Source organism: Sinocyclocheilus grahami, unplaced genomic scaffold (assembly GCF_001515645.1).
Source record: "Sinocyclocheilus grahami isolate Dianchi unplaced genomic scaffold, SAMN03320097.WGS_v1.1 scaffold9.1, whole genome shotgun sequence".
NCBI classification, from domain to species: domain Eukaryota; kingdom Metazoa; phylum Chordata; class Actinopteri; order Cypriniformes; family Cyprinidae; genus Sinocyclocheilus; species Sinocyclocheilus grahami.
This window is the reverse complement of record NW_015505188.1, coordinates 2,049,009-2,076,005: the sequence shown is the minus strand read 5'-3', so window position 1 is coordinate 2,076,005 and position 26,997 is coordinate 2,049,009. Positions and strand designations below refer to the sequence as shown.

Below are 26,997 nucleotides of genomic sequence, written 5' to 3'. Positions count from 1 at the left end.
CGAGGGGGGTGAAGGGTGCCCTCTGAGGTTTATGGGGCATCCTCAATGCCTGCAATGGTGTGGATGACGAGCGCCCCCTCTCTCATGTGCATATACAGTATACATTTAAATTATACAGGTAGCAGCAACACCTCCTCGGCGAGGGGTTAAGAGGGTGAGGGGGTGACATGGCCTGATAGGGGAAAGAAAGGCAGAGGAGCAGTGAGGAGCAGCATCTATTTATACTGTTCCAGCATCTCTGCTCTGGTCCCTCCGGCGACGGTGCTCTGTTTTGTTCCGGCTTTCTGAATCCTCTCGGTCGATCGTCTCCTTCTCTCGTTCTCTCTTCCTCTCTCGACGGGCCTCGGCGTTCTCTTTCTCCTGCAGATTGAAGCGTTTTTTCTTCTCTCCCCGCCGCTGACCTTTTGGTTTACCTGAGAGGACAAATGGCGACAGCGTAAGGCATTTTGTAACAATTATTCTAGTAAATATAAAGTGTTTTTTTTGTCCACCAAGTAAAAATCTGATTACTTAGAGAAGTAATAGTACATGCTGCCTCAAAAAAATTTCAAAATTTGAGGTACATTACTATTTTTTAAAGAAATGAACACTTTTATTCAGCAAGGATGCATTAAATTGATTTATATATTTGATTCTAATTCAAATAAATACGGTTTATTCATCAAATAATCCTGAAAACATGTATGATGGTTTCCACAAAAATACGTTTCTTGAGCACCAAATCAGCACATTAGAATGATTTCTGAAGGATCATGTGACACTGAAGACTGGAGTAGTGATGCTGAAAATTCTGATTTGCCATCACAAGAATAAACTACGTTTTAAGAAAAAGAAGAATAAATCATACATCATGTAAATAAATTACAAAATATATTCAAATGGAAAACTGATATTTTAAATTGTAATAATATTTCTAAATATGACTGAATTTACTGTGTTGTGTTCAAATAAAAGCAGCCTTGGTGAAGAGACTTCTTTCAAAAACATTAAAAAATACACAGAACAAGCAACTTACATGATAACGTGTACGGTTTGGGTTGGGTTATTTGGGACGCTTATGAGTAATGTTGTTGTATATGCATGCTTGTTGTGACAATAAATTACAAACGAATACAAACTCAGTATTGTTTATTTGACATACAGGTGCTTTTGATTTCTGGTCAGCTGGCTTCAATGGAAAGCTTGTTCCATTCAGGAAATCCTGTTTATATAGACAGGCAAATCAACACTTTGTTCGGAGAAAACGGAACAAAAGTTACTAAAACGTTGCAGCGAGAGTGTTGTTGCTTATCCAGTATGAAGAAAGCCATTTACACCATTTATCAACATGCAGTCTCTCAGCCTCTGGCGGCAGGCAATGTCCGCGGCGGCAGTAAGCATGCTCATTTTTAATTTACTCAGCCCAAAAAAATACAGATGTTTATACAACAACTCTACTTTAATGTCTCAAAAACCTACATTCAAACCATGATACAGTGCTGTACCCGGACCCCCTTTTAAAAAAAAAACATTCCACAGATCATCTGAAATGCCCGGCCCCACGTTTACACAGTTCAGCCTCAATCCAGCACCAGACCAGGCGCGAGGGGGGTGAAGGGTGCCCTCTGAGGTTTATGGGGCATCCTCAATGCCTGCAATGGTGTGGATGACGAGCGCCCCCTCTCTCATGTGCATATACAGTATACATTTAAATTATACAGGTAGCAGCAACACCTCCTCGGCGAGGGGTTAAGAGGGTGAGGGGGTGACATGGCCTGATAGGGGAAAGAAAGGCAGAGGAGCAGTGAGGAGCAGCATCTATTTATACTGTTCCAGCATCTCTGCTCTGGTCCCTCCGGCGACGGTGCTCTGTTTTGTTCCGGCTTTCTGAATCCTCTCGGTCGATCGTCTCCTTCTCTCGTTCTCTCTTCCTCTCTCGACGGGCCTCGGCGTTCTCTTTCTCCTGCAGATTGAAGCGTTTTTTCTTCTCTCCCCGCCGCTGACCTTTTGGTTTACCTGAGAGGACAAATGGCGACAGCGTAAGGCATTTTGTAACAATTATTCTAGTAAATATAAAGTGTTTTTTTTGTCCACCAAGTAAAAATCTGATTACTTAGAGAAGTAATAGTACATGCTGCCTCAAAAAAATTTCAAAATTTGAGGTACATTACTATTTTTTAAAGAAATGAACACTTTTATTCAGCAAGGATGCATTAAATTGATTTATATATTTGATTCTAATTCAAATAAATACGGTTTATTCATCAAATAATCCTGAAAACATGTATGATGGTTTCCACAAAAATACGTTTCTTGAGCACCAAATCAGCACATTAGAATGATTTCTGAAGGATCATGTGACACTGAAGACTGGAGTAGTGATGCTGAAAATTCTGATTTGCCATCACAAGAATAAACTACGTTTTAAGAAAAAGAAGAATAAATCATACATCATGTAAATAAATTACAAAATATATTCAAATGGAAAACTGATATTTTAAATTGTAATAATATTTCTAAATATGACTGAATTTACTGTGTTGTGTTCAAATAAAAGCAGCCTTGGTGAAGAGACTTCTTTCAAAAACATTAAAAAATACACAGAACAAGCAACTTACATGATAACGTGTACGGTTTGGGTTGGGTTATTTGGGACGCTTATGAGTAATGTTTTTAAACACCACAGTGTTTACACTTTCCAGGAAAATTACTTATAGTGTTTTTGCACATTAATCTGGGATAAGAGAAAGTATTGTAACAGGAAGAAGTACACACACAATATGAATAATATCACACTGACCAGTCAGAGTTTGGCAGGCATCTTGCTGTGCAGGCGTGTTGAATCACTCTATCATTCTATTAATCAGGCTTTAGTGATTTTCCCATCATCCCTCATCTCTGTTCGTGGCATTACTTACTCAACCGAAGTTGATCATTGTTCTTAATTTTCAGCTGTTTTGGTTGGGAGACATCCCTTCGACAATCATCACTTCCATTTATAAGTATTTTTTATAGATAATTAAGAGTTTGATGGAATCCAGGATGAAGACCCATTTATGAAGTTGTGAAACAGCAGAACCTTCTGGTGCAATGTGTAACTGGTTGTGTCTGGTCTACCACAAGATGACAGTCTTGTACAGCAACTTTTTTCAATTTCATTCTGTCTTTCACACTGTCAGGTGATGGGTTGATCAGTGTTTTAAAGGGATATTTCCCCCGCCCCCCCCCGGACTCTCTCCGGACTCCCTGCCTGCTGCAACCCACACTGACCCACACATTCCTGGGGTCCAGCCAGGGCGATAGGGGGCCACTGTAGCCCCGGCTGTCGAAACAAACTTGCCCATGAAGATGCACGACTATTGTTTTGTGAACGAAACTAGTTCAGGAGGATGAAGTGAAATCCCCTCCACCTCCCGCAGGGCTTGAATCTGCTGTGATTGTACTGTGCATTATGAACAGGCTGACTCATGTACAGTGTCTGACCAAGCAAAACACACACACATTTCACTCGCTGTCATCACCTCCCCTCTCGCCGTCCCGTCTCTTTAAACACAGGAAGTTCCCTCTGCGTACACTGTTGTCTTTGTCGTAATGATTTGGAGATCAATGGATTAGGAGTAATCCTCTGCTTTTCCCATAAACCAAGGCCTAACATGACCAGAGCTCTGTGGTGATTATTTTGGATATGTTTACTGGCACCCTTTCAGAGCTGGAAGGCTGTCAAGTTTTTCAGTAAACTGTCATACGACGATTTGGATACAAGCGATTTCCTCAGGGATGGAACATGCTCTTGAGCATCTGCTCACCACCGCTGAAGCAGATGCAGTTGTTGAGGAAAATTTCATAGCTCAGAGGTTGCTCTTTCAAAGCTCAGACACAAGACCTAATGGAGTTAGTAAATTGTGACATGAATGAGACATACAGTATAAATACAGTGTTAATTTTATACGGGTAGCATTGCTCAGATAATTTGGTCTTGCAGGAATAATATTATTGAAATATATGACATCATATCGAAAGCTTTGACTTTAGATCTTAAGCAAGTTGTGCAGTCTTTGTGACATTGTTCTCTCTTGAACTCTAGATGAGACCTATCTCAGGAGCAACATCTGAGAAACTGTAAAGTCTCAAATGGAACGTCTCCATTTGTTCTCCATTTAATCTGATTGCTATCCAAGAGAAACGATTGAGATATCAAAGAGATCTCTTGAGACTGAGATATCAGAGATATTCCTTTAGTTATGGAAGCCTTTTTCTGCCTAAGGGTAAAACTCAATTTTTTTTTCCAGCTGATGAGTGATAAAATCATTGACAGCCAATCAGAATCCATCCTGCTTTAAAGAGCTCAAGCATTTAAAGTAGCAACTACAGTGTGTGCTTATAATAAACAGAATGCTACTGTGCACTGGTGTGGACGCTAGTTAGCATATTAGTTATCTTTATGGTTATCATTCTTGGTGTTAACTTGCTTTTATTCTTTCAGAAAGAAGTGTTTTGGCCCTTTTTTGACCAATTTGGCCACTATAAGCGTCGTTGTACAGAAAAGTGAAGTTTCTTTAAATATTCTCCAAACAATAACAGCATATGATTTGAGAACAACATGAGAGTGAGTAAATTATGACAGCGTTTTCATTTCTGTGCCAACTAGACAACAGAAACGCAAAAAGGTGGGGGTGACCCATCAAGTGCAGAGTCAGAGAACTTTATCAGCATTGCGCTCTTGAGCAATCACTCCGGTTTCTTCCAGGAACACTATTCCTGAAATTAGTGTACAGTACGTCTCTTTGGAATAAAACTGTCAAGAAGAACAACCAAGGTGAAGCCACCCAGCTGAACATTTTACACCAGAATAAGCGAACAACCGATAAGCTCATCAAAAATAGAAAGACTTAAAATGAAAATTCTGTTTATATTACTTAATCTTGCCGTTGCTTAACAATCACGGCTAGCCAATTTCCATTATTGTCAGAGGCTTATGGATAGCACGGATGAGGATCGGAAAAGTGCTGAGGTGGACACCCCGCCCCCCCCCGGACTCTCTCCGGACTCCCTGCCTGCTGCAACCCACACTGACCCACACATTCCTGGGGTCCAGCCAGGGCGATAGGGGGCCACTGTAGCCCCGGCTGTCGAAACAAACTTGCCCATGAAGATGCACGACTATTGTTTTGTGAACGAAACTAGTTCAGGAGGATGAAGTGAAATCCCCTCCACCTCCCGCAGGGCTTGAATCTGCTGTGATTGTACTGTGCATTATGAACAGGCTGACTCATGTACAGTGTCTGACCAAGCAAAACACACACACATTTCACTCGCTGTCATCACCTCCCCTCTCGCCGTCCCGTCTCTTTAAACACAGGAAGTTCCCTCTGCGTACACTGTTGTCTTTGTCGTAATGATTTGGAGATCAATGGATTAGGAGTAATCCTCTGCTTTTCCCATAAACCAAGGCCTAACATGACCAGAGCTCTGTGGTGATTATTTTGGATATGTTTACTGGCACCCTTTCAGAGCTGGAAGGCTGTCAAGTTTTTCAGTAAACTGTCATACGACGATTTGGATACAAGCGATTTCCTCAGGGATGGAACATGCTCTTGAGCATCTGCTCACCACCGCTGAAGCAGATGCAGTTGTTGAGGAAAATTTCATAGCTCAGAGGTTGCTCTTTCAAAGCTCAGACACAAGACCTAATGGAGTTAGTAAATTGTGACATGAATGAGACATACAGTATAAATACAGTGTTAATTTTATACGGGTAGCATTGCTCAGATAATTTGGTCTTGCAGGAATAATATTATTGAAATATATGACATCATATCGAAAGCTTTGACTTTAGATCTTAAGCAAGTTGTGCAGTCTTTGTGACATTGTTCTCTCTTGAACTCTAGATGAGACCTATCTCAGGAGCAACATCTGAGAAACTGTAAAGTCTCAAATGGAACGTCTCCATTTGTTCTCCATTTAATCTGATTGCTATCCAAGAGAAACGATTGAGATATCAAAGAGATCTCTTGAGACTGAGATATCAGAGATATTCCTTTAGTTATGGAAGCCTTTTTCTGCCTAAGGGTAAAACTACATTTAAAATATTAAAAAGTAGATAGAGTTTAAAATTAAAAGTCTTCATATGAGACCTAAACTCATCATTGTGAGGTATACACTACTGTACAAAAGTTTGGATTGGTAAAATGTTTAATGTTTTTGAAAAAATCTCATGCTCACCAAAGCCGTATTTATTTGATAAACAAATACAGTTACAACAGTACTACTGTGAAATATTATCAAAATGGAAAATAACAGTTCTCTTTCAATTCAAAATTTAATTTATTTCTGTGATGGCACAACTGAATTTTCAGCAGCCATTATACTCCAGTCTTCAGTGTCACATGATTCTTCAGAAAATGTTCTAATATGCTGACTTGGTGTTCATGAAACATTTCTTATTATTAACAGTGATGAAAGCATTTGTGGTGCTTAATATTTTTGTGGAAACCATGATAATTCTTATTTGATGAATAGAAAGTTCAAAAGAACAGAATTTATTTGAAACTGAAATATTTTATTTAATTATACATTTCTTTACTGTCCCTTTTGTTCAATTGAATACATCCTGCTGAATAAAAGTAGTAATTAAAAAAAAAAAAAAAATCTTACTGACCCCAAACTTTTGAGTGATAGAATAAAGTGCAATTATGAACAATAAAGTTTTAAAATAAATTGTTTTACTCTGCGACTATAAAGGGCTTCCAATTAAAGTTAAATCCATGCACAAGTTGACAAGTGCTACAGCAGATTTACAGCTAAAAATAGCCACATGATAATGGATCTATTCATCATTTCTGGATGAATCAATGGATTGCAGTTCCATCCTCCTCTAAGATATGTTGCAAGCCTGGAATGGTTTGGAACGAGTTTGTCTCATAGTTGTGTCCATCTAGATGTTTCAACATAGGTGAAATGAGGAGTCATCTGGCTCTGATTACACATTATTCTTGAAAGAGTGATTGAGAGGGGAGAAAAGGAGGAGATCTTAGAAGAGGAGGGAGATGAGGGGGTGAAAAGTGTGTCAGGACAGATGGAAGAACTTGGGGCATAACTGCTGCACAGTCAGTAAAAGGTGAAACGCTCTAAAATCAACCCTGACAACCCAAATCGTCCCAGTCTGCTGCTGTTAAGGACACAGAGGTGGAGATGGTTGAAATGGGATATGATGGTGCAGTGGGGCACAATTTCACTAATGAACCACGGGGGTGGGATGGGGTGGGGTGGAGGGGTTCACACCCTCCCCGGCACGCGTGCTGTCGTCCGGTGGCTTTTGGGAGGAGCCAGGCAGGGATTAAGGGCTCTGGCTCGTCCCACAGGAGGAATGCTTCGGCTTTGAAGGCCTAGTATAGCTGCTCTCCCTTAGGGAGGTTGGTGCTGGTGTGCAGAGCAGATACAAGCAGAGCTGCATACAGAGGCTAAGAGTTCAGTGGACAACTGAGCTACACACACACACACACACACACACACAAAATGATGTTGGGATGCCACATTCTGCTCTTACATAAAAACTAAAACTCACAATGTTATATGAGCATTTATGCACAAACACAAGTTTATTTTAATTTCTTTGTGGAGACTTTCCATAGTCTCCTTTACATTTTGAAATAAACATCAAGTATATTTAACTATATTTATTAAATATACTTTATATCTACAATGTAGGTAAAACCTACACCCACACCCACACACACACACACACACACACACGTTTACTTAGCTATCTAAATGGGGACATTCCATTGGCATAATGGTTTTTATACTGTACAAACTGTATAATCTATCACCCTACACCTAAACCTACCCCTTACAGGAAACTTTCTGCATTTTTACAATTTAAAAAAAACTTTGTTTACTTTATTTTTATACCAGTTTTACAAATGAGGACGTCCCCAAAGGGAGGTTTTTGGAGATTTTGTCAGGTTTAGCTCACTTTTGGGTACAAATTTGTCCCCAAAATATGGTTAAGTAGGTACACACACACACACACATTATATATATGTACGCTACCATTCAAAAGTTTGGCGTCAGTAAATTTTTTAAAAATGTTTTTGAAAGAAGTCTCACAAAGGTGGAATTTATTTGATCAAAAATACTGTAAAACCAGTAATATTGTCAAATTCTATTATAATTAAAAATAATTTAAGTAAAATGATAAAAAAATTCAAAAGAGTAGCATTTTTTAAACCATCAAAAGAACATATTTGGTAACATTACATTAGTAACATTTACTGTCATTCAGTGTAATCCATGCTAAATACAAATATTTTCTTTAAACTGACCCCAAATATATATTATCAACATTAAAACACTGAGCAAAAAAAGAGAAGCACATGTTGACACTAGGAGTTGAATTTAGAGTCATGAAGCATGAAAGGGAAAGGACAGGGGCCAGACGCAGGGCTGCGTTTGGACAAGCTGTGTAAGAAAAAGGTCAGGATTAGTCAGAGGGAGAACACGAAAGAAAAACAAATGACAAGTAACGAGAGAAGAATGGAGAGGGATTTGGCTGGGGTAACAACAAGTAAAACAGTTGCATATGTGTGTGTGTGTTTGTGTGTATCAGGAGTCAGGGGTGGACAAGGAGGATGTATCAGTGTCAGTGGGCGGGTTGGGATTACTTTGAGTTGGCGGGGGTCAGACCACTGACCCTGCTGGTGTATGTTGAACATAAACACGGACAGGACAGAACCCCAGCAGATAATTAGCATGCAGTTGATGTTTCAGGAACTGGGGGAGCTGGGTAATCACAAGCGGGGTTGAGTTTGATAACCGAGCCTGCAGTGTATAAAACGCACCCCTCACACGTGGCCCCCAGCAGATCGATACAACACTCCTCACTTCGATTTAACATGAATCTATCTATCTGTATGTATGTATGTATGTATGTATGTGTCTATAATGTTTTGTTTCATGCACCATCTTTTATTATAGATTTTTAATTATTTTAATTTTTTCAATAATTTTATTTTACATTGCACCATGGGATTCCTTCTCTGCAAACGAATTATGCAATGCTATCTTGGAGGGTTCTCATAATTTAAAGAGCATAAATATATATTTTGGGTATATTTTGTTTGTCCAACATATTTAATTCTATATTTTATGCAACACTACTAAAGAATTTGGAGACCCGATAATTTAATAAGCATAAATATTTATTTAGGGTAAAACGTGATGATTTAAAAAATGATTTAAAATGATTAATTACATACATATATATATATATATATTTTTTTTTTTTTTTACAATTATTAATTATATTTTATAAAAGCCACCGGACGACAGCACACCTGACGGCGAGGATGTGACCCCCTCCACCACAAATCTGCTACATGTATTTGTTTTGCATCAGTTGGGAAATACAGTGGGGCAAAAAAGTATTTAGTCAGCCACCAATTGTGCAAGTTCTCCCACTTAAAAAGATGAGAGAGGCCTGTAATTTTCGGCCATGTATCGTGAGATTTTGAGTGTAAACCTCCTTCCATCAGCAAGGGCATTGAAGATGAAACGTGGCTGGGTCTTTCAGCATGACAATGATCCCAAACACACCGCCCGGGCAACGAAGTAGTGGCTTCGTAAGAAGCATTTCAAGGTCCTGGAGTGGCCTAGCCAGTCTCCAGATCTCAACCCCATAGAAAATCTTTGGAGGGAGTTGAAAATCCGTGTTGCCCAGCGACAGCCCCAAAACATTACTGCTCTAGAGGAGATCTGCATGGAGGAATGGGCCAAAATACCAGCAACAAAACCTTGAAAACCTTGTGAAGACTTACAGAAAACGTTTGACCTCTGTCATTGCCAACAAAGGGTATATAACAAAGTATTGAGATGAAATTTTGTTATTGACCAAATACTTATTTTCCACCATAATTTGCAAATAAATTCTTTAAAAATCCTACAACGTGATTTTCTGGATTTTTTTTCTCATTTTGTCTCTCATAGTTGAGGTATACCTATGATGAAAATTACAGGCCTCTCTCATCTTTTTAAGTGGGAGAACTTGCACAATTGGTGGCTGACTAAATACTTTTTTTCCTCACTGTATTTCTGGCACTTACATTTATAATTATCCAGACGATACAAAACAAGCATTTATATGATAATAAAATAACTAGAGTCAATGTTTTTTTGTTATAAAATAGTGGAAACTGTACAACAGCCAACCGGCAATTCCATTCACTAAGTCAAGCATCACTTTTATTATTGCTCATACTTAGGGTTACGGGTTTTAATGATACCTCAAATCATGCAGCTTTTTATTCCTCTAAGTGATCAGATTTACAATTTTCAGTGATGATTGTGATAACAATATAACTATTTATCAATAATTATATTGGCCACTTACATCGTCTTCTTTTGACAAAGCATTCCCTCTTATCAGAAATCGTAGGGCACGGGCTTCCCATTGGAGAGGAATTCTGTAGGACCTTCCTGATCCTTGTTTCTTCGCCCCATTTGAAGCCGCAGGTTTTACCTGAGCGTGAGCAGGGGCCCCATTCGCTCCACTCGCCCACTTCACAGTGCACTAAAACACAGTTAACAAGTTAGTGAAGCCACACACATACAGCACTGTGTCTTGACAGCAGGTGTTATGTTAGAGACTAACCTGTTGGTATGCATTCCATTAAGTCATTGGGCTCAAACTCGTCTGGGCAGACGTGATGACATTGCCCATGCAGTAGGTAGTGTCCCGGCGCACACCTCGTACACGTGTCACTGTTCTGACAGGAGTCGCAGTCCGCAGGACATGCTGTAAAACCATCACACACACACACACACACACATGCACGCACACACACACACACACACACACACACACACACACACAGTTAGCTTCACTAGAAGTACTAGAGTAACTAACTGGACAACATTTTTCAGTCTGCTCTCAACATTTGAAAATAACACTACTGAAAAAAGGTACAAAAGTTGTCACTGGGGTGGTACCTTTTCAAAAGGTACTAAAACATACAATTTAGGAATCAATATGTACTTTTAAGGTACTAATATGCACTCTGTAGGGTTAATTAGGGTGGGACAGCTTTTGTTCTGAGAGTGTTCTGCTATTTTCATTATAGTGTAGCTTTTAACAAACTACTTTTTCCAAACTACTTTGCAAAGTCTGAATTATTCTAATAACAATCATCTATCTAATATGCAGTGAATCAGTTAATTTAGATGGTCATCTGTCTAATATGTAGCAGTGGAAAGTTATATTCATTCTAATAAATCAGTTCATTAAGATGGTCCTCTATCTAATTTGTAGCTTTTGAAAGTCTGATTCATTTTAATGAATCTGTTCATTCAGACGGCACTCTCTCTAATGTGTAGCTTTTAATATTTTGATTCATTTTAGTGAATTTGTTCATTTGAATGATCCTCTCTCTAATATGTAGCTTTTGAAAGTCTGATTTATCTTAATGAATTGGTTAATTTTGGATGGTCCTCTCTTTAATATGTTGCTAGTGAATACTAGTGAATTGGTTCATTCGGAAGGATCCTCTCTCTCATATGTAGTTTTCCATTTTATTGTAGTAAATCGGGACAATCCTTTCTTGAATATGTTGATTTTGAAAGTCTGATTCATATAAGTGAATCACTTTATTCAGATGGTCCTCTCTCTAATTCAGATGGTCTTCATTCTAGTGAACTGGTTCATTCAGACGATTCTGAAGTCATATATGGCTTTTGAGTCTGATTCATTCTAATGAACTGGTTCATTCGGATTGTCCATTTAAATAAACTGATTAACAAAATTTTTTTACCAATTCATATCCCTGTACTATGTACTATATTTTCACCTCATTTGTGTAAATTAGGTTTTCATTAGATTTACTATACATTTATCTGTTCAAGCTTAATTCCATCACCATAATTAAGTTTGTTCATGCAAAACCCCTAATTGTTTTTGTGCAATTAAATACAGCTTGAATTAAATGATAAATTATATCACAAAGATATTTTATAATATATATTACCCTTTACAATTAGTACCTTCAATGTATTTAGCTACTGTTTGTTTGTAGCTTGTAGTGTAACTAACTACTTTTGAAAAAACAGCCCAGGTAAAAAAAAAAGCACTATTAAATGTATTAAAATGTACTTGAATTTATAATACAATTGTACTCCTAACATGCTTACTTGATGTGCATTAAAATGTATTGAATTGAATTTTAATATATTTTTAAAAAGTAAACGAAGTATGTTGGTAATAAATATATGCTTAGTTACGCTTTTAAGAAATATGCTAAAACATAAGTATACTTTTTGTGACATTTTAATGTATTTACAGAAAACATACTTATTTTACTCTTACTTAAAGTATGAGGATTTAGTCCAAGCTTTGAAATCTAAACTATTGGTCGGCCACATAAAAAGGATGCTAAAAGCTAGTCCATCATATCTGTGACTGTAAAATGGGCACTCACCAGGGACACACTCTTTCTTGGTATCGCTGGGCATTAGCTCATCTGGACAGCTCTCCATGCACTTGCCCTTGTGCAAGTAGGAGCCCGCTCTGCAGCGCAGACAGAAGTTCCTGTTAAAGCACGAGTCGCACTCTGACCCACACTCTGGAAGACAGGTTACGCACTCATTACCACATTGCCTGAGCAGAGAAGAGAATGCTGTAGTATAAACGTCAATGTCTGTAGCTTTATTACCGTAACTAAGACATAAAGACGTCTGTAGAGTAAATATTTCAAGGAGAAGCTGAGGTAAAACATGCGTCTTACTTATGCAGTCGTTCCGGTCAGGGGAACGGGTGCCGTAGAAACCATTAGGGCAGGAGGCCAGGCACACTCCAATCTGCCTCATCCCGTCCCTCTCCAGGTGAATAAAAAGCTTGGGTTTGCAGGTCAGACAGCCATTGTAAACCGAACAGGTCTGACAGCCTCCCTGGCATCCCTGGGAGCTCACCCCTGAACCCTCTGTGGTAGAAACATCAATTTTACTTTAGGATCAAACAACACGTGTGCTCAAAAAATTATGTATGCAAATGTAAAGATCTGAAAAGTGTAATGGATATATGGGTGACCATATGTCCTCTTTTTCCTGGGCATGTCCTGGCTGGGATTTCTAAGTTGCCTAAAATGTTTGGGTTTGGCTTTGCTTTGGGGTCTGTTGTCGTGGAATAATATATTTCAGATAAACCCGCTGATAAATGGCATGTAAAAACAAACTTCACATTGTGTTTTGCTCCCTTCTCATCATTTCCTGTCCTCTGTGCACTGCCTCTGAATAAAAATGGCTGAATATACATGCAAAAATGTCATTTCAGTAAACAGTTTCACATTTCAAAAAAGATATAATGCCTTAATATAATGTGTAGCAATCCAAATTTCTGCAAAGGCTACAAAACCGAACTGAAAGCCTTGCTTCTTCTGCCAGCAGCTAGTTACAAAAAACATACTTGGCAATTACTTGGACATTCTCAACATTTATAAGAACAAACAGGAATGGTGGGTACAACTAAATGATTCCAGCTTCACCAAGGAAAGAACAGAGCCATCAATTAAGACTACAACAGTGACCATAATGTAGTGTAATAATAAACACGACAGTCATCTGTGGATTCTCCTGGCAGAGAAACTAATCAACAGGGACACGTTGCATACCGGGGTTTGCACGCAAACAGCAGCACAGTAGCCTTTGTGTTCATAAGCGCGCAAACAGAGTGGCCTCACTGTGACAAAAACCCAGACGGAATCAACTAGTCTCCACTGGAGACCTCCAGCTGCAAATACATGCTGAAATGGCCCACCACAAATGCATGACGAAGAGGTTTCTCAATGTCCGAGTGACATATTTAGAAAACACCCTCACTAACATATCCCTTAAGATAAGATTTACCTTTAAATTATAGAGCTGATTGCTAACCTGACAACCTTCTGGACAGAGCAACTCGAAACAAAATGAGACAATATTTCTGAGAAATATGCCTGACTGTATTCAAGGAGTTTTGAGAGAATATTTTCTTCAGTTTATTGCTCAAGGTGTTGTGAATAATATCTATGAACGATGGCCTTGTTGTTTTGGCTTGGGAACTGAAGAAGTCAAAAGTGATTGAGTTTACAGTTACTGTGAGAAGAACAGATGTTCACTGATCTAATCGCATCATACTTTAAAGTACAGTGCAGTACCTTACTAAATTCGGCAGGGTAAAAAAATGGAAGGTGCTCCTCAGCTGCTTCAAGGTGCATCTTTGACTGAAGTCGATCGCTTCCAGGTGTTTCTCAAAGGTCAGTCTCAGATGGTTAAAGGCTCTGCATTTTAGAAGAGACTTACCCGGTCTCAGAGCATCTGGATGAGGGTGAGGTAGGTTAAAATGAAGATTGGTCTAGCTCAACTTCAGAGAGGTTTCAAAAATATCTTCTACTTTCAGTTTTATTCTATTTGAAATGATATGGCTTGAAAGGATGTTACATATTGAGGATTTTTACAACCATCCACAAACCTGAACAATAAGGCAGCAGTTTAAAAAGTACAGGAAACGAGGATCCCTAACATAACTGTAAAACACAGACTTACAAAGTGGCTTTTTACCATTTTGACCCACTATGCAATATTATAAGAGACAGCAATGTTCAAAATATATATAGACACACTAGCATATAAATGTTTGGGGTCGGTAAGATTTTTAAAATATTTTTTGAAAAAGTCTCTTAGGTTCACCAAGGCTACATTTAGTTGAAAAAAAGCAGTAAAAACAGTAATATTATGAAATATTATTACAATTTCGAATAAATGTTCTATTTTGATATGTATTAAAATGTAATGTATTCCTGTAATGTCAAAACTGAATTTCCAGCAGCAATTACTCCAGTCTTCAGTGTCACATGATCCTTCAGAAATCATTCTAATATGCTGATTTGGTGCTCAATACACACACACACACACACACACACACACACACACACACACATACTGTATATATATACATACATTATAAATGTTTTTACTATTACTTTTGATCAATTTAATGCATCCTTACTGTGAACAAGCCAAAATAGACAGACAGACAGACAGACAGACAAACAGACAGATAGATGTTTTCAACCTGCTCTTACATTCCATACTACTGAAGTCGGTCTAGGGCATCGTTGTTGTTTTTTTCTGTCTCCCTCCCCTGATTCCCAGAGTTCACTCTTGGCCGCCAGATTGCCATAGATCAAGGATATTCTGTTTGACATATCTAAGCAATCTTTACAACTGCTGTCCATTTGCCCACATGTGTTCCTGCCAAAGCTCTCTAATTCACAGAACCCTTTACACGGAGGAATTCTGCCAGCCCTTGCACTGCCACAGCCCTTGGGTTGGCTTGCATAACAACCACACGAGCACTCAATCCGAATGTTCGAAATCGCTTCGCCACGGTTCAAACTCGAAGACAGCAAAAGCAAGCATTCCCAGAATCTATCAGTAAAGCAGTACAGTTAAAACTTAATTAAATAACAAAATGTCAGACACAGACATTAAACAAAAGCATTTACTTATTGCCCAAAGACTTGTGGTTTGAGTCAGTGAAGCAGGCCCAAACAATTAATTTCCTGGGATATTCACAACATGGGGAGGCCACACAAGCAAATATAATTCACTAAAAAACACAGCCATGGCTTTATTCACAAGGAAGTTACCACATACTGTCATTAGCAGTACTCATAAGGCTTCTTTTTGTGGTGACCTCACTTTTTATGTCCTCTGTGACCTAGTACACTCAAATAGAGTATATACTACAAATACACCAACTTTACAAATAAAGCACTCTTTTAAAATAGTCATATGCAAAGAAAATATTCAGATGTTATAAGTATCAGATGTTACAAATTCTTTGGCATTTAAAAGGTGTCTATTTTACATGCAAATCAAAGCTGTGTTGCTTTTACTTGTCAAGGCGGAGACACAGAGACACACACACAGAAGACAGGAAATGTTTGAGGTCAGGCGACCGTTTGGTCACTCTCTGTGAACTGATAAATTAGTTATAGGTCATTCACCCAAGTTTCTGTCCATCACAAACGTTTCAAAGTCTCTTAATTAGCAGCATCTGATGATGGCTGGTGCATACAAATGGACGAAGGTCATCACGTTTTTCACACTTCATTGTCACAGTGTCTGCCACCATTCACACACCACCAGCCTAGATTTGACCATATTCATAACCCTGCTCACCCATATCTATTAAAAGCAACTCTTTGAAATATTTTGAAATATGTGAATTGTTAAAAAAATATGCTGAAATGAATGAAATATTTCTGCTCTTTAAGGATAACCCAAATCGTTCCTTCTTTAAATTCAAAATAACAGTTGTGTACTGAACTAACTAGCTGTCAAAGTCTGATTAGACACATATTTTTCTTATATGCCACATGAGAGCACATAATTAGTATGCTGAAGACAATGTCCTGACCACAGTCCACAATCCAGGTTTTATAAAGAAAAGATAGATAAGGGTTTTGTATTTTGAATTCCATAATATCAGAGTTGAAACAACCCAGAGAGTGCCACAAAGCCACAATGGCATTTTTGTGGCTCCCTGATACCAAAAGCTATTCTGTTGCATCTAATTGGCTTTGTCACCATCTAATTTGGACCATGTTTATGCATTCATTCTAATCGAGCCTTTCGAGTCCTATTTGCTTACCTTGCTTATTAAAATAAAAATCATACTCAATTACACAGTTCTGGAGCTTGTCATGCATGAATTGCTTATTTCAGAGCAATTCAGAGTTTATCTCTCTGTAAACCAAAAATATTCATATAAACACTTCCATCTAGGGCAGGGGTGTCAAACATATGGCCCGCGGGCCGAACACGGCCCACAGAGGTGTCCAATCTGGCCCGCAGGATGATTTAAACAATATTATAAAATAATAAATAAAACATAATTTTGAAAATTAAATAAAGTGTATTCGCTACAATATTTTACTTTGAATTTAAAGCGGAACAAATGGCTCATTTATTTACGTTGATATTACGCCTCGGGATTCGGGACACCTAACATGCATGTTTTAAAGTGGCGCCAGAATCTCGAGCAGCACGAGGATAATATGATGATAGCTGCTTTGTAACTGATGCTTGTGGGGAAATTTTCTGGTGATTTTAAACATGTCCAAAAGAAGAAATTTGACCTGGAAGGGTGGACAGGCTATTTAAGGAGAAATGGAAAGAAAGTAATCTCAACGCCGACAGGTAGCCTATGTTTAATCACAACTCGTGGCTGTGGTAAATGTGTGCAATATTAAACGACACTGTGACGCACTGGACAGCTTCGCATGGAGAAAGTAAATGAGCGAGGAGTGTGCGATATTTATTGTGTACTAATATCCTAACTGTTGTTTTAATGATGACATTTTGTAACTTTGCAAAAAAACAAACACATCGTGAGAGTTTTTCAGTGCCGGATGAAGGCTTACAGGCTACAGGGGGCAAAATTAAAATGCCCTGTAAGAAATGTAGTTTTTAATATTTATATCGTGATAGTTAAGTAATGTCTAACTATATCAAGAGTGTTGCTTTCCCGAATGTCAGCGCGATCGCAAATGAATTGATTTTATATAACAGCTCAACAAACAAGATGCTAGTATTAAGTGTGTTATATTAGTCACAATGCTGTCTGTTTATCTCTGTTTTGGCAAGAAAAAGTTTTTAACAAAGCCGAAGTAAGACCAATTGTGTGTCTCCAAGGCAGCACTGTGTATTTTGTTACTGAATTAATCTGTTTTTGAACAAATTATTTGAGTCAATGATTCAGTGGCCCATTCATAAAGACAATCGCTAGCTTAATTTCTAAACGAATCAGCCGTTTTGAATGAATGAGTCAATGGATCACTCATTAAGACGGAGACTTGCTGCCACCTACTGGCGGCTTTAGTGTCATATTTATTTATCCATTACGGGCTTAAACCAACCAAGGTGCTATCTCAAAAACACACTCTGCAAAATATGGTAATTATCACTATCAAAAAAAAGAAGACATTTTGTGTCAATATTGCACACCCCTAAAATAACCAAGCATCATCTTTAAAAAAAAAGTTGTCCTAGATTATTTCAATTTTATTATATTGTAGTTTGTATGGTTAATATTAATGTAACTGTGAGCCAACTAGGGTTTAACAAAAGGTAATTCGGCCCGCACAAGGGGACATTTTCTCAGATCCGGCCCTCAAACTTAAATGAGTTTGACACCCCTGATCTAGGGCCATAACCACCATAGACAGCGAGGGGGACATGACCCCCAAATTACACATGGTCCCCTTACAATCCTGAGTATTTGGTTACAGCCTTGCCTTCATCAGTAATACATCTGATTAAAATGGTCTTTTGAAAATGTAATTTTCATATGTCGTACTGTCAGTGTTGTGGGTAACTCATTACAAGTAATGCGAGTTACGTAATCAGATTACTTTTTTCAAGTAACTAGTAAAGTAACGCATTACTTTTTTAATTTACAAGAAAATATCTGCGATACTTTTTCAAAAAAGTAATGCCAGTTACTTTGTTTTCCCATTTATTGACTGACAGCTCTCCTGTCCCCACATTGGGAGAAATCGGGAGTACAGAGGCGTTGTGTGCGCTGTGTGAACATGATGTTACTGTAGTTCTAGACTAAATGTGAATGTGCATTAATTCATCCCACTCACAAAAAACAGATTTAGTATTCATCAAAATGAATTAAAACTCAGAATATGACGCAACCCTGCAATAATTAAATATGTTAAATAACACCAAATGTATCTAATCCCATTTTATTAACCAATGTCTTTGCTGCTGACCTTTGATGATCCAGTTCAACCATACTAATAAGCAAAAATGACTTTATATAAACTAACAATCGTCCTTTGTTTTTTTTATTGCTGAAGAGTGTTTCTTCTCCTGCGTTCTACTGTACAGACGTGAATTTACTTTTGCTTCAGCCTGAGGTTTATTCATTACACTTTTAGGTGTGAAAGGGCTTTTATATTTGCTATAAATAGAATTTCTTATATTAAAAACAATCAAGCCCTGCTTATATTTAAAAAGTAACGCGAAAGTAACGCAAAAGTAATATAACGCATTACTTTCCATAAAAAGTAACTAAGTAACGTAATTAGTTACTATTTTAGGGAGTAACGCAGTATTGTAATGCATTACTTTTAAAAGTAACTTTCCCCAACACTGTGTACGGTCATATCTCTGACTGTCATGGTTAAGTGTTATATTAGGTCAGATTTGTTAGTCAATCGTTTAAATCAAGTTCGGGTTGTTTTATTGAGTTCAAAAACGCAACAAATAAAAAAAAGGTTATTTGAACGAAATTAGGAATTCCTTATCATGTTACCTTTAACTAAATCTATGTAGCTTTTTAACATGTACAAATATTTGATGTGCTCAGTTCAACTATAAAGATGGTCCTGGACGGGGTGAGACTAGAGGTTCGGGCCATGAATTGTAAAACCAAAAACAACACTTTTTTTCCTAGGATATTCTCGACTCTGTTGCAAACTGGAAGAAAATAGGAAATGCACTGTGCTTCTGTTAGTACTGAACTAACTTACTGATATCTCCGCGAGCAGCAACAGTCAACAAACGGACCAAGCGCACTACAAAGGGTTTACTGCGTAATGTAGTGGCCGCTAGAGAGCGATCCAAACAAGACATTGGGACTGGCCATTGATGCTATAGACGAGCAGTGCACAACGAATGCACTGGCTAATAATGGTGTGCAAATTCATACTTTCATATTCGCACTAATCACAACAAAAATAGCACGAGTCAGTGAAGCAAAATACGACTAAAACTTTACTCGTTAATGGAAGGTACGTTAACATAAGAACTGCAACGTAACCTAAAACAAGATTGAAATGACCAAATCAGCAGTGCGTCCCTTGCCGATAAGTTATGTGTCCGAATCAAACCTTACAAGTGTCTAGTAAAATTTCACGCGTCTTCTAAGCTTTTACCTCAACGGAACATTTCCCATCAGAAGTTTATCTAGGATGCCTAAGCAGCTGTTTTGTCCTCACAGTGGGATGCATGTGAAATATTCCTCAAATTAAGCCATCAAAACAAAACAATGAGGATCAAAATCAGGCTTTGGTGACAAGCGCAGTTTCACTGAGAGACTGGCTCATCTCAAGCAACACTACGCTGTTTGCAAGGTTGCCAAATCTTTGTGACAAAAACAGTCCACCAAACAAAACCAGTCTAATCACCAATAAAACCGAACCACTTTAAAAAACAGCCAAAGTATTCCGCGCTTTTTTTCTTCAGATTTTCAAATGGTATAAAATAGTTTTAAAAACATAAAGTTTAGAATCACTGAGAAAATAGCTTGATTTACTGTACTATTTAAAACGTTTGCAATACACTTTTAACTGGACAGGCGGTTTCTTATACAATGTTCACAGTACCATACTACTTTTATTTCATATGTGGATCATAGAGGCCATATTGATTTTTTCCCGAATGAAAACGAGGCTGTGGAGAACAGAAGTAGCCTAAAGACTATTCAATGGTTTGTGAACTAACACTAACATCAAAATAGCCTAAATAAATACAAATAAATAAATACATAAATAACTTGACATGACATAGGACTATTAAAACATGGCGGTGTACCCTAAGTAAAGTCTACGTACTATTACTATTTTAGCATATTTAATTAAAAACACCTAATTAATATTTAATTAATATTTCCCTATAGACCTAGTGCATTCACTGTAGTGTTTCACAGCCGTTGGTCTATTTCCATATATATATATATATATATATATATAAAAATTGGTGAGATAAGTCAAACCCTCACACCTCATAAAAACGGCCACAGTTGGCGAACAGCACACTTGGCAACCCAGGCTATTTGTCACAAAATACAAACGGAGAAAAACAGTTGTCATTAGAAAACATATAGGCCTACATTTCGGTAGATCTTTCAACTGCTGAGAAATATGCAACTGCTTTTTCTCAGTTGCATATGGTTATATATAACAACAGGAAATGCTTAGAGTGTCGAGTCCACTGATTTTCTCTTTAGCTTTTGAGTTTTATATAGGCGTATGCAGTGAGTGGCACATATTAATCTCCAAGAAATGAATAAATAAATAAATAAATATATAAACATGTTAAAAATTCTCATAGTAAACTTTAACCGTGTCCTATCACCTGATAATTAGGCCTATGCCATATCATTTTCCCAAAAGATACTTTAACTTATAAAACAATAATTTAAAGTTTGAAAAAGTATGACATAGAATGTATTTAAAAACATAATGATTACAAAAAGAAAAAAAATGATTCTCACAAACAGGCAGTGAGAGACGTGCAGGTGTGCGCAAAGCATCGGCAGCACGTAGAACTTACGTTTGTGTAGCCGGTGCCTGGAGCCGTGATGCTGACAGTTTGTGTATTCCATACAATGCAAGATCAAAACTATGGAGATCAGTTGTAATTGCATAGTAATCAGGGGAATGATGCTTGTCCCGTCAATTTCAATGTCCCTTATCGCACTTTGATCTGTGCAATACTCAATAAGTTATTCCTAAACCGGGCAGAATCCCCAGCTGTGCTCACGCGCAAGAGAAACAGAATTTTCAATGGCCCAAATGCACCTGGGCCGATTCGGCAGTAACATATTGGAGGCAATCCACATTTGTGCCACTGTGAGATATCCAAAGAGAGAGCCACTCATTCCATGGAAACAATGAAAGTGTTAGTTCTCCATCCAGCGCACTGTAAGCAAAACTTAAAGATGGGGAGGAGGGAATCAAATTAAACTGGCATGGTGATAAAGTTGGATTGTCGTCTTGAATTACTGTATGTATTCCCCGCTGTGATTCCGCACGACACGTCCAGGTGAGAAGGTTACTTTATTTAGTGAGCCTAACATGTAGGAGGTCCTCGCGTCATCCTCATCACAGCATCTCGAGGAACTTTCAGTGAAACTTAGGCGCTTTATTTCTAAATAGTCACCGAGACGTCGCTCTTCTCTGTTCAATCTCGATAGCTCACAGTTTCACGGTTGAGCAATTCACTATCTCTCCCTTTCTCTCGCCTCCTCTCAGCTCGCATGCTCGTCTGGTAACTGATGACTTCAGCTCTCTGCAGTCTCTTTCTCCTCTCTGAACGCCAAAGTTTATTTAGAGGGCGAGCCCCCCACGTCAGACACCCCACGGGCTACCAGCACTCGCTTTTTTTCATTATATCACGTTTTCCAAAACTCGAGAACTCCATGAATGGAAAAATTCGACAGACAGACAGATAGATAGATAGATAGATAGATAGATAGACAGATAAATCACATTTATCCAAGAAGAACTTAACCAAGAAATTAATCAACAACAAATTCATTCATTACTTTTAGTAAGTTATTTACATCTAAATTTACATCTACTTGGATTACATTATATTATATTTCAGTTCCCAATATTATCCAGATATGAATCCTATATTCAAAATACATCTCTGTAAAATGAACTGCCCTGTGAGGCTGAACATATGGTTGCGATAATAGAGGAAGTTCTATTGTGATCCTCTAGAGGGGGTCAGTGCTACAAGAGCCACAAACTGCACACAGGCAAATACACTGCCTGGCTTTTGTTTTAGCCCGTCTGAGATGCATTTTCAGTTGATATGCAGCACTAGCCACATAAAGACAAATCCTTGTATTTTTGTGTGTGCGCTGTGGAGAATAAACAATGGTGGTGATTACTGGTGTACGTGAGAGTGCTGCACGGCGCAGTGGTTCCCTCTTCTCCCACAGGGAAGCTTATTTACACGTCTGGCAGTGGGACGGGGAGGCCTGCTTTTCTTAACAAGTGTGTTGATGTTTATAAGAATATGAGGTGGACCAATGTTTCCCCTGTTGTGACTGCTACATCAATCCCAATGGATGCTGAGGGGGGAAATGCTGTACATTTTAGAGCACTCCTTCTAGTAACGCGCCATTTTATACCACTGGAGAGGGAGGTCGCTTTTCAGATTAGAGGGATTTAACGGTCGTTTTTTTTTTCTTGATTATTCATTAATGAGTAGTCTTTGGTGAATTCAGCTGTAAGGGATAAAAACATGGTTTAATCTGTGGTTGTCGATGTGGGGGGTGGACATTCCAAAGGAGTTGATCTTCATATGGGAAGGGGGGACAGAATAAAGCCCCTCTTTGTGCCCCCTACTCCTCTGATAAATTAGTCCCAGCGACAAGCTCTAATGGGGAGCGGGGAAGAGGAGGTGAGGTCATTTGGTCACTCTATGTGACGGCCGATGAGAGAAGCCGTCAGCAGCCTGAAATGAAGTCGGGCAGGTGCACCAAGGAGCAAAGGTAACTGAAAATGTGTGAGGTCTGCAATATCACACATGGAGGTAGTCAGCGTAATGGCTGCATAGATGCTTACTGTGCTACATTTGTCTAATCCTGTCTAGGAAGACTGGACACGGTACATTTTTATTACAGGACCTTGTTGCTCCATGAGGCATTAGGAAGTGGACCACATAGCTCCACGTTCTCTCATCCATCCTGATCCCATCACATTCTCCACCCATAAACCTCACAGACAAGAGATCCCAGAACAGGGAACGGTGTGATGTGCTATTGTGCAGAGCTGATCTAATAAATGGACTGTTGAGTCATGAAATACTCGTATTTGGAGTCAAGGGGATTAAAACAGCAGTGCATGAGGTAGTTACTGGTACTGGAGCAGGAAGGATCAAGTTTGGTGGGGGGAGACAGGAGAGGATCGAGATTATGCCATGTGCTAAGGACAGATAATCAAGGGTTTGGGCCTGTCAGCTGCATAAGCAAAACATAAACACTGGGAAGTGGTGATTGACGTGCAAACTCGCATGTATGTGTGCGCTGTGGTCCACAAACTCACTTTCACCTGCTCGCTGAAATCCTCAGCAGAATTTAAGGTCTTCTGACAGAAGTTCCAGAACAGCAGGGTTGCATGTAATTCAGAATTGAGTATGCCTTTTAAATTGCAGTTCAATAGCTACATTTAAAACAGGATGCAGAATTGAGATTTGAAATTGAATACAAAGTAGAATATACTAAATTGAAATTCAAAGAAACGAATTTTTAACTAGAAAGTTTGTCATCTTTAAAAGGCCTTATGAACACAGATAGACAGACAGACAGAAAGATAGACAGATAAAATGAAATAAGCAGCAAATTAATGCAGAATTGCTATTTGAACATAAAAAAGTATAAATAAAATAATATTTTATTTATTAGATTTTTTTATCAATTATATTTTTTCATCAACAAATTTTTAGCTAGAAAAGACTTATGAGCAACAATAGATAGATAAGATTAGTATCACATTTAATAAATTCATTAATATTAAATGTATAAATCAATATATTTAATCATTTGAAGTTCAAAAAAGAGAAACAGTCCCCTAATGACTTGCATAGTATGGAAAAAAAATACTATGGAAGTCAATGGCTAGCGCCAGCTTCTTGTTAACCAACATTCTTCAAAATATTTTAGGTTTGGAAACAAGTATAGAGTATATAAATTATGACAAAATTGTCATTTTGTGTGAACTATCACTTTAAGTTGGCCAGAACTGCCTAAAATCTAAATAAATCAGAGTCTTGCTCATAGAACGCTATGTGGTGCACTGCTTCTTTAAGCCTGACCGCTGCAACATCAAACACATGTAACTAATAAAAGTGTGAGCTCTTTGAAATCAATCTAATCTGAGACAACAGACTGTGCAAAGCCTACAACATATGCAGACTTGAGCAGGATTTGCAAGCTGCTGAATTCATATGGCTAGATTCCTGCTACTCGCTACAGCAGAGTCGAACCCACGGCGCTCTAGAGCTTTAATCACGGCAGTTCCAACACTTCATTCAGTATCGCTGTTGCCAAGCAACCCGTGAGCCAACCTGGGCCGTTGTGAAGGGATCGGCTGTCTATAAAGGCTCTGGTGGTTTATATTAATCAGCATGATGCCGAGATTCTTTCATTTTGATTAAGGTTGCTCCCCACCTCCTGACAGGTGGTCTGTCTGTCCCAGGCTGCCCTATTGTCCTGCAGTAATCACTCTCTGCCCTGGACATGTCAGGGAAGAATGGGGAACGATCATCCCGGTGTGTGAAAGTCTGCAGTTTTTCTGTCAGGCCAGTACGAGTGTTGTGTTTTGGCCACCCTTGACCTCTCTCGCATTTGTTTGTTTGCACTTAACCACTCATTATAGTGGGGATTTTATGATGCCACCCTCCAACTTTTTTACAGGCTCTTAATGAGACGGGGTGAGAGAGAGCAGGGACATCTGGAAGCACAGCTGACATCCACTGAGTTTAATAAGGAATAAAAGAAATAGACAGCACACAACTCAAGGGAGTCAATAAGTCAAAACTTATGCACCAGCTCAGCACAGATGTTCTGCTTGTCAGTAATTCAAGCTCAACAGCTAAATTTTAAATCTGTTTGCTTTGATACACCTATTTCTGACAAAACTACTGAAGTTTATTTTTTTTAACTACATCAACTGTGGACATCAAAAGTACAGTTCACACCAAAAATGAAAAATCTGCCATCATTTACTCACTCTCATGTCGTTGCAAACATTCTTTCATTCTTTAGGTCCATCTAATTGTTTATATAAATTAATTATAAATGTTTATTTCAAGTTTTAGTAATTTTGTTACATTTTAGTTTTTCTTAAATATTTCTATTCAGCTTTAATTTATTTTTATTTCTTTTTCAGTAATTTAGTACTTTTATATTAAATACATTTTATTTCAGCCCAGACATTTTTTTTTATAAATGTTTATTTCAAGTTTTAGTAATTTTGTTACATTTTAGTTTTTCTTAAATATTTCTATTCAGCTTTAATTTATTTTTTATTTCTTTTTCAGTAATTTAGTACTTTTATATTAAATACATTTTATTTCAGCCCAGACATTTTTTTTAAAAAAATTTTCATCTAATATTCATCTAATATTTTTATTTTATTTAATTTCAGTTTTATTTCAATTAATGAAAACATATAATAGTTTTAATTTTAGTTAAATATAACCACACTGGGATGCTGAAAATCAGTGGGGTTCAATGTCCAGTGATGTCCTTCATAGTGCCTTTTTTAGTGTTCCACATAACAAAGAAAGTCATACACAATTGGAATGACATGAGGGCAAGTAAATGATGACAGAAGTTTAATTTTTGGTTGAACTAAAAAGGATAGTTAACCTTCAGTTGACGGTCCCCATTGACTTGCACAGTGTTTCTATTTTCTCCATGCTATGGAAGTCAATGGGGACTAAACTATCCCTTTAAGTCTTTGTCTGGTTATCAGCCAATAGAATAATCACAAATCCAGTCTTGCTATAATGACATAACTAAATGGCTAAAATCGTACATTGGTATACTGTATCAAAAGTAATAGCATAAATACACACACACACATGCACAAGCAAGTGCATAGGCACATGAATACACATAGAGCCAATGTTGTGTGTATGTGCAGTTGTGACGTTCCTCTGCCAGAAGTTTTATATTTTCCACTTTTTCAGCATGAAGTTCAAACTGTGGAATGACTCTCTTTGGTGCTATTAGCTTACTTTATTTGACTGGGAATCATTTTAGCACCAAGTGTACTGACAGGATACTTAAACACAGAACTCAATAGAGGACAGAAGAAAAGGTAATGGAGGACAAAAAAACAACAACCCTGAGAACACTGCCACGATCTGAAAATTAAGGGGATAGTTCACCCAAAAATGAAAACTCTGTCATAATCTATTTACCCTTATGTGACTTTCTTTCTTCTACATTTTGAACATGACACATTTAGACCAATTGTGTGAATTAGACCTTTCATAAATGTACAGAGATTTTCTTCAAAAGGTCACCTCTTGTGTTCCACGGAAAAAGTCATACAGGTTTGGAACAACATGAGGGTGAGTAAATTATGACAATTTTTTTTTCTTGAGTGAACTATTCCTTTAAAGAAAAACAGTTCCCTCTCAGTCGGTCACTCTCGACGTCACGTCGGA

The 26,997-nt window shown here is 38.0% G+C and overlaps 1 protein-coding gene across 1 annotated transcript; it reads right to left on the bottom strand.

Annotated features, from left to right (window-relative positions):
• Window positions 1–1,148: 1,148 nt before the first annotated feature.
• On the bottom strand, window positions 1,149–22,078 carry LOC107591889 (R-spondin-3-like). Its single transcript, XM_016281172.1, has 6 exons — window positions 21,358–22,078; window positions 12,753–12,947; window positions 12,447–12,590; window positions 10,628–10,771; window positions 10,367–10,546; window positions 1,149–1,995 (listed from the first exon to the last, which is right to left on the bottom strand). Exons 1-6 carry the CDS (start codon window positions 21,449–21,451, stop codon window positions 1,802–1,804), a joined length of 951 nt encoding a protein of 316 aa, XP_016136658.1. The 5' UTR covers window positions 21,452–22,078; the 3' UTR covers window positions 1,149–1,801.
• Between the last annotated feature and the right edge of the window lie 4,919 nt (window positions 22,079–26,997).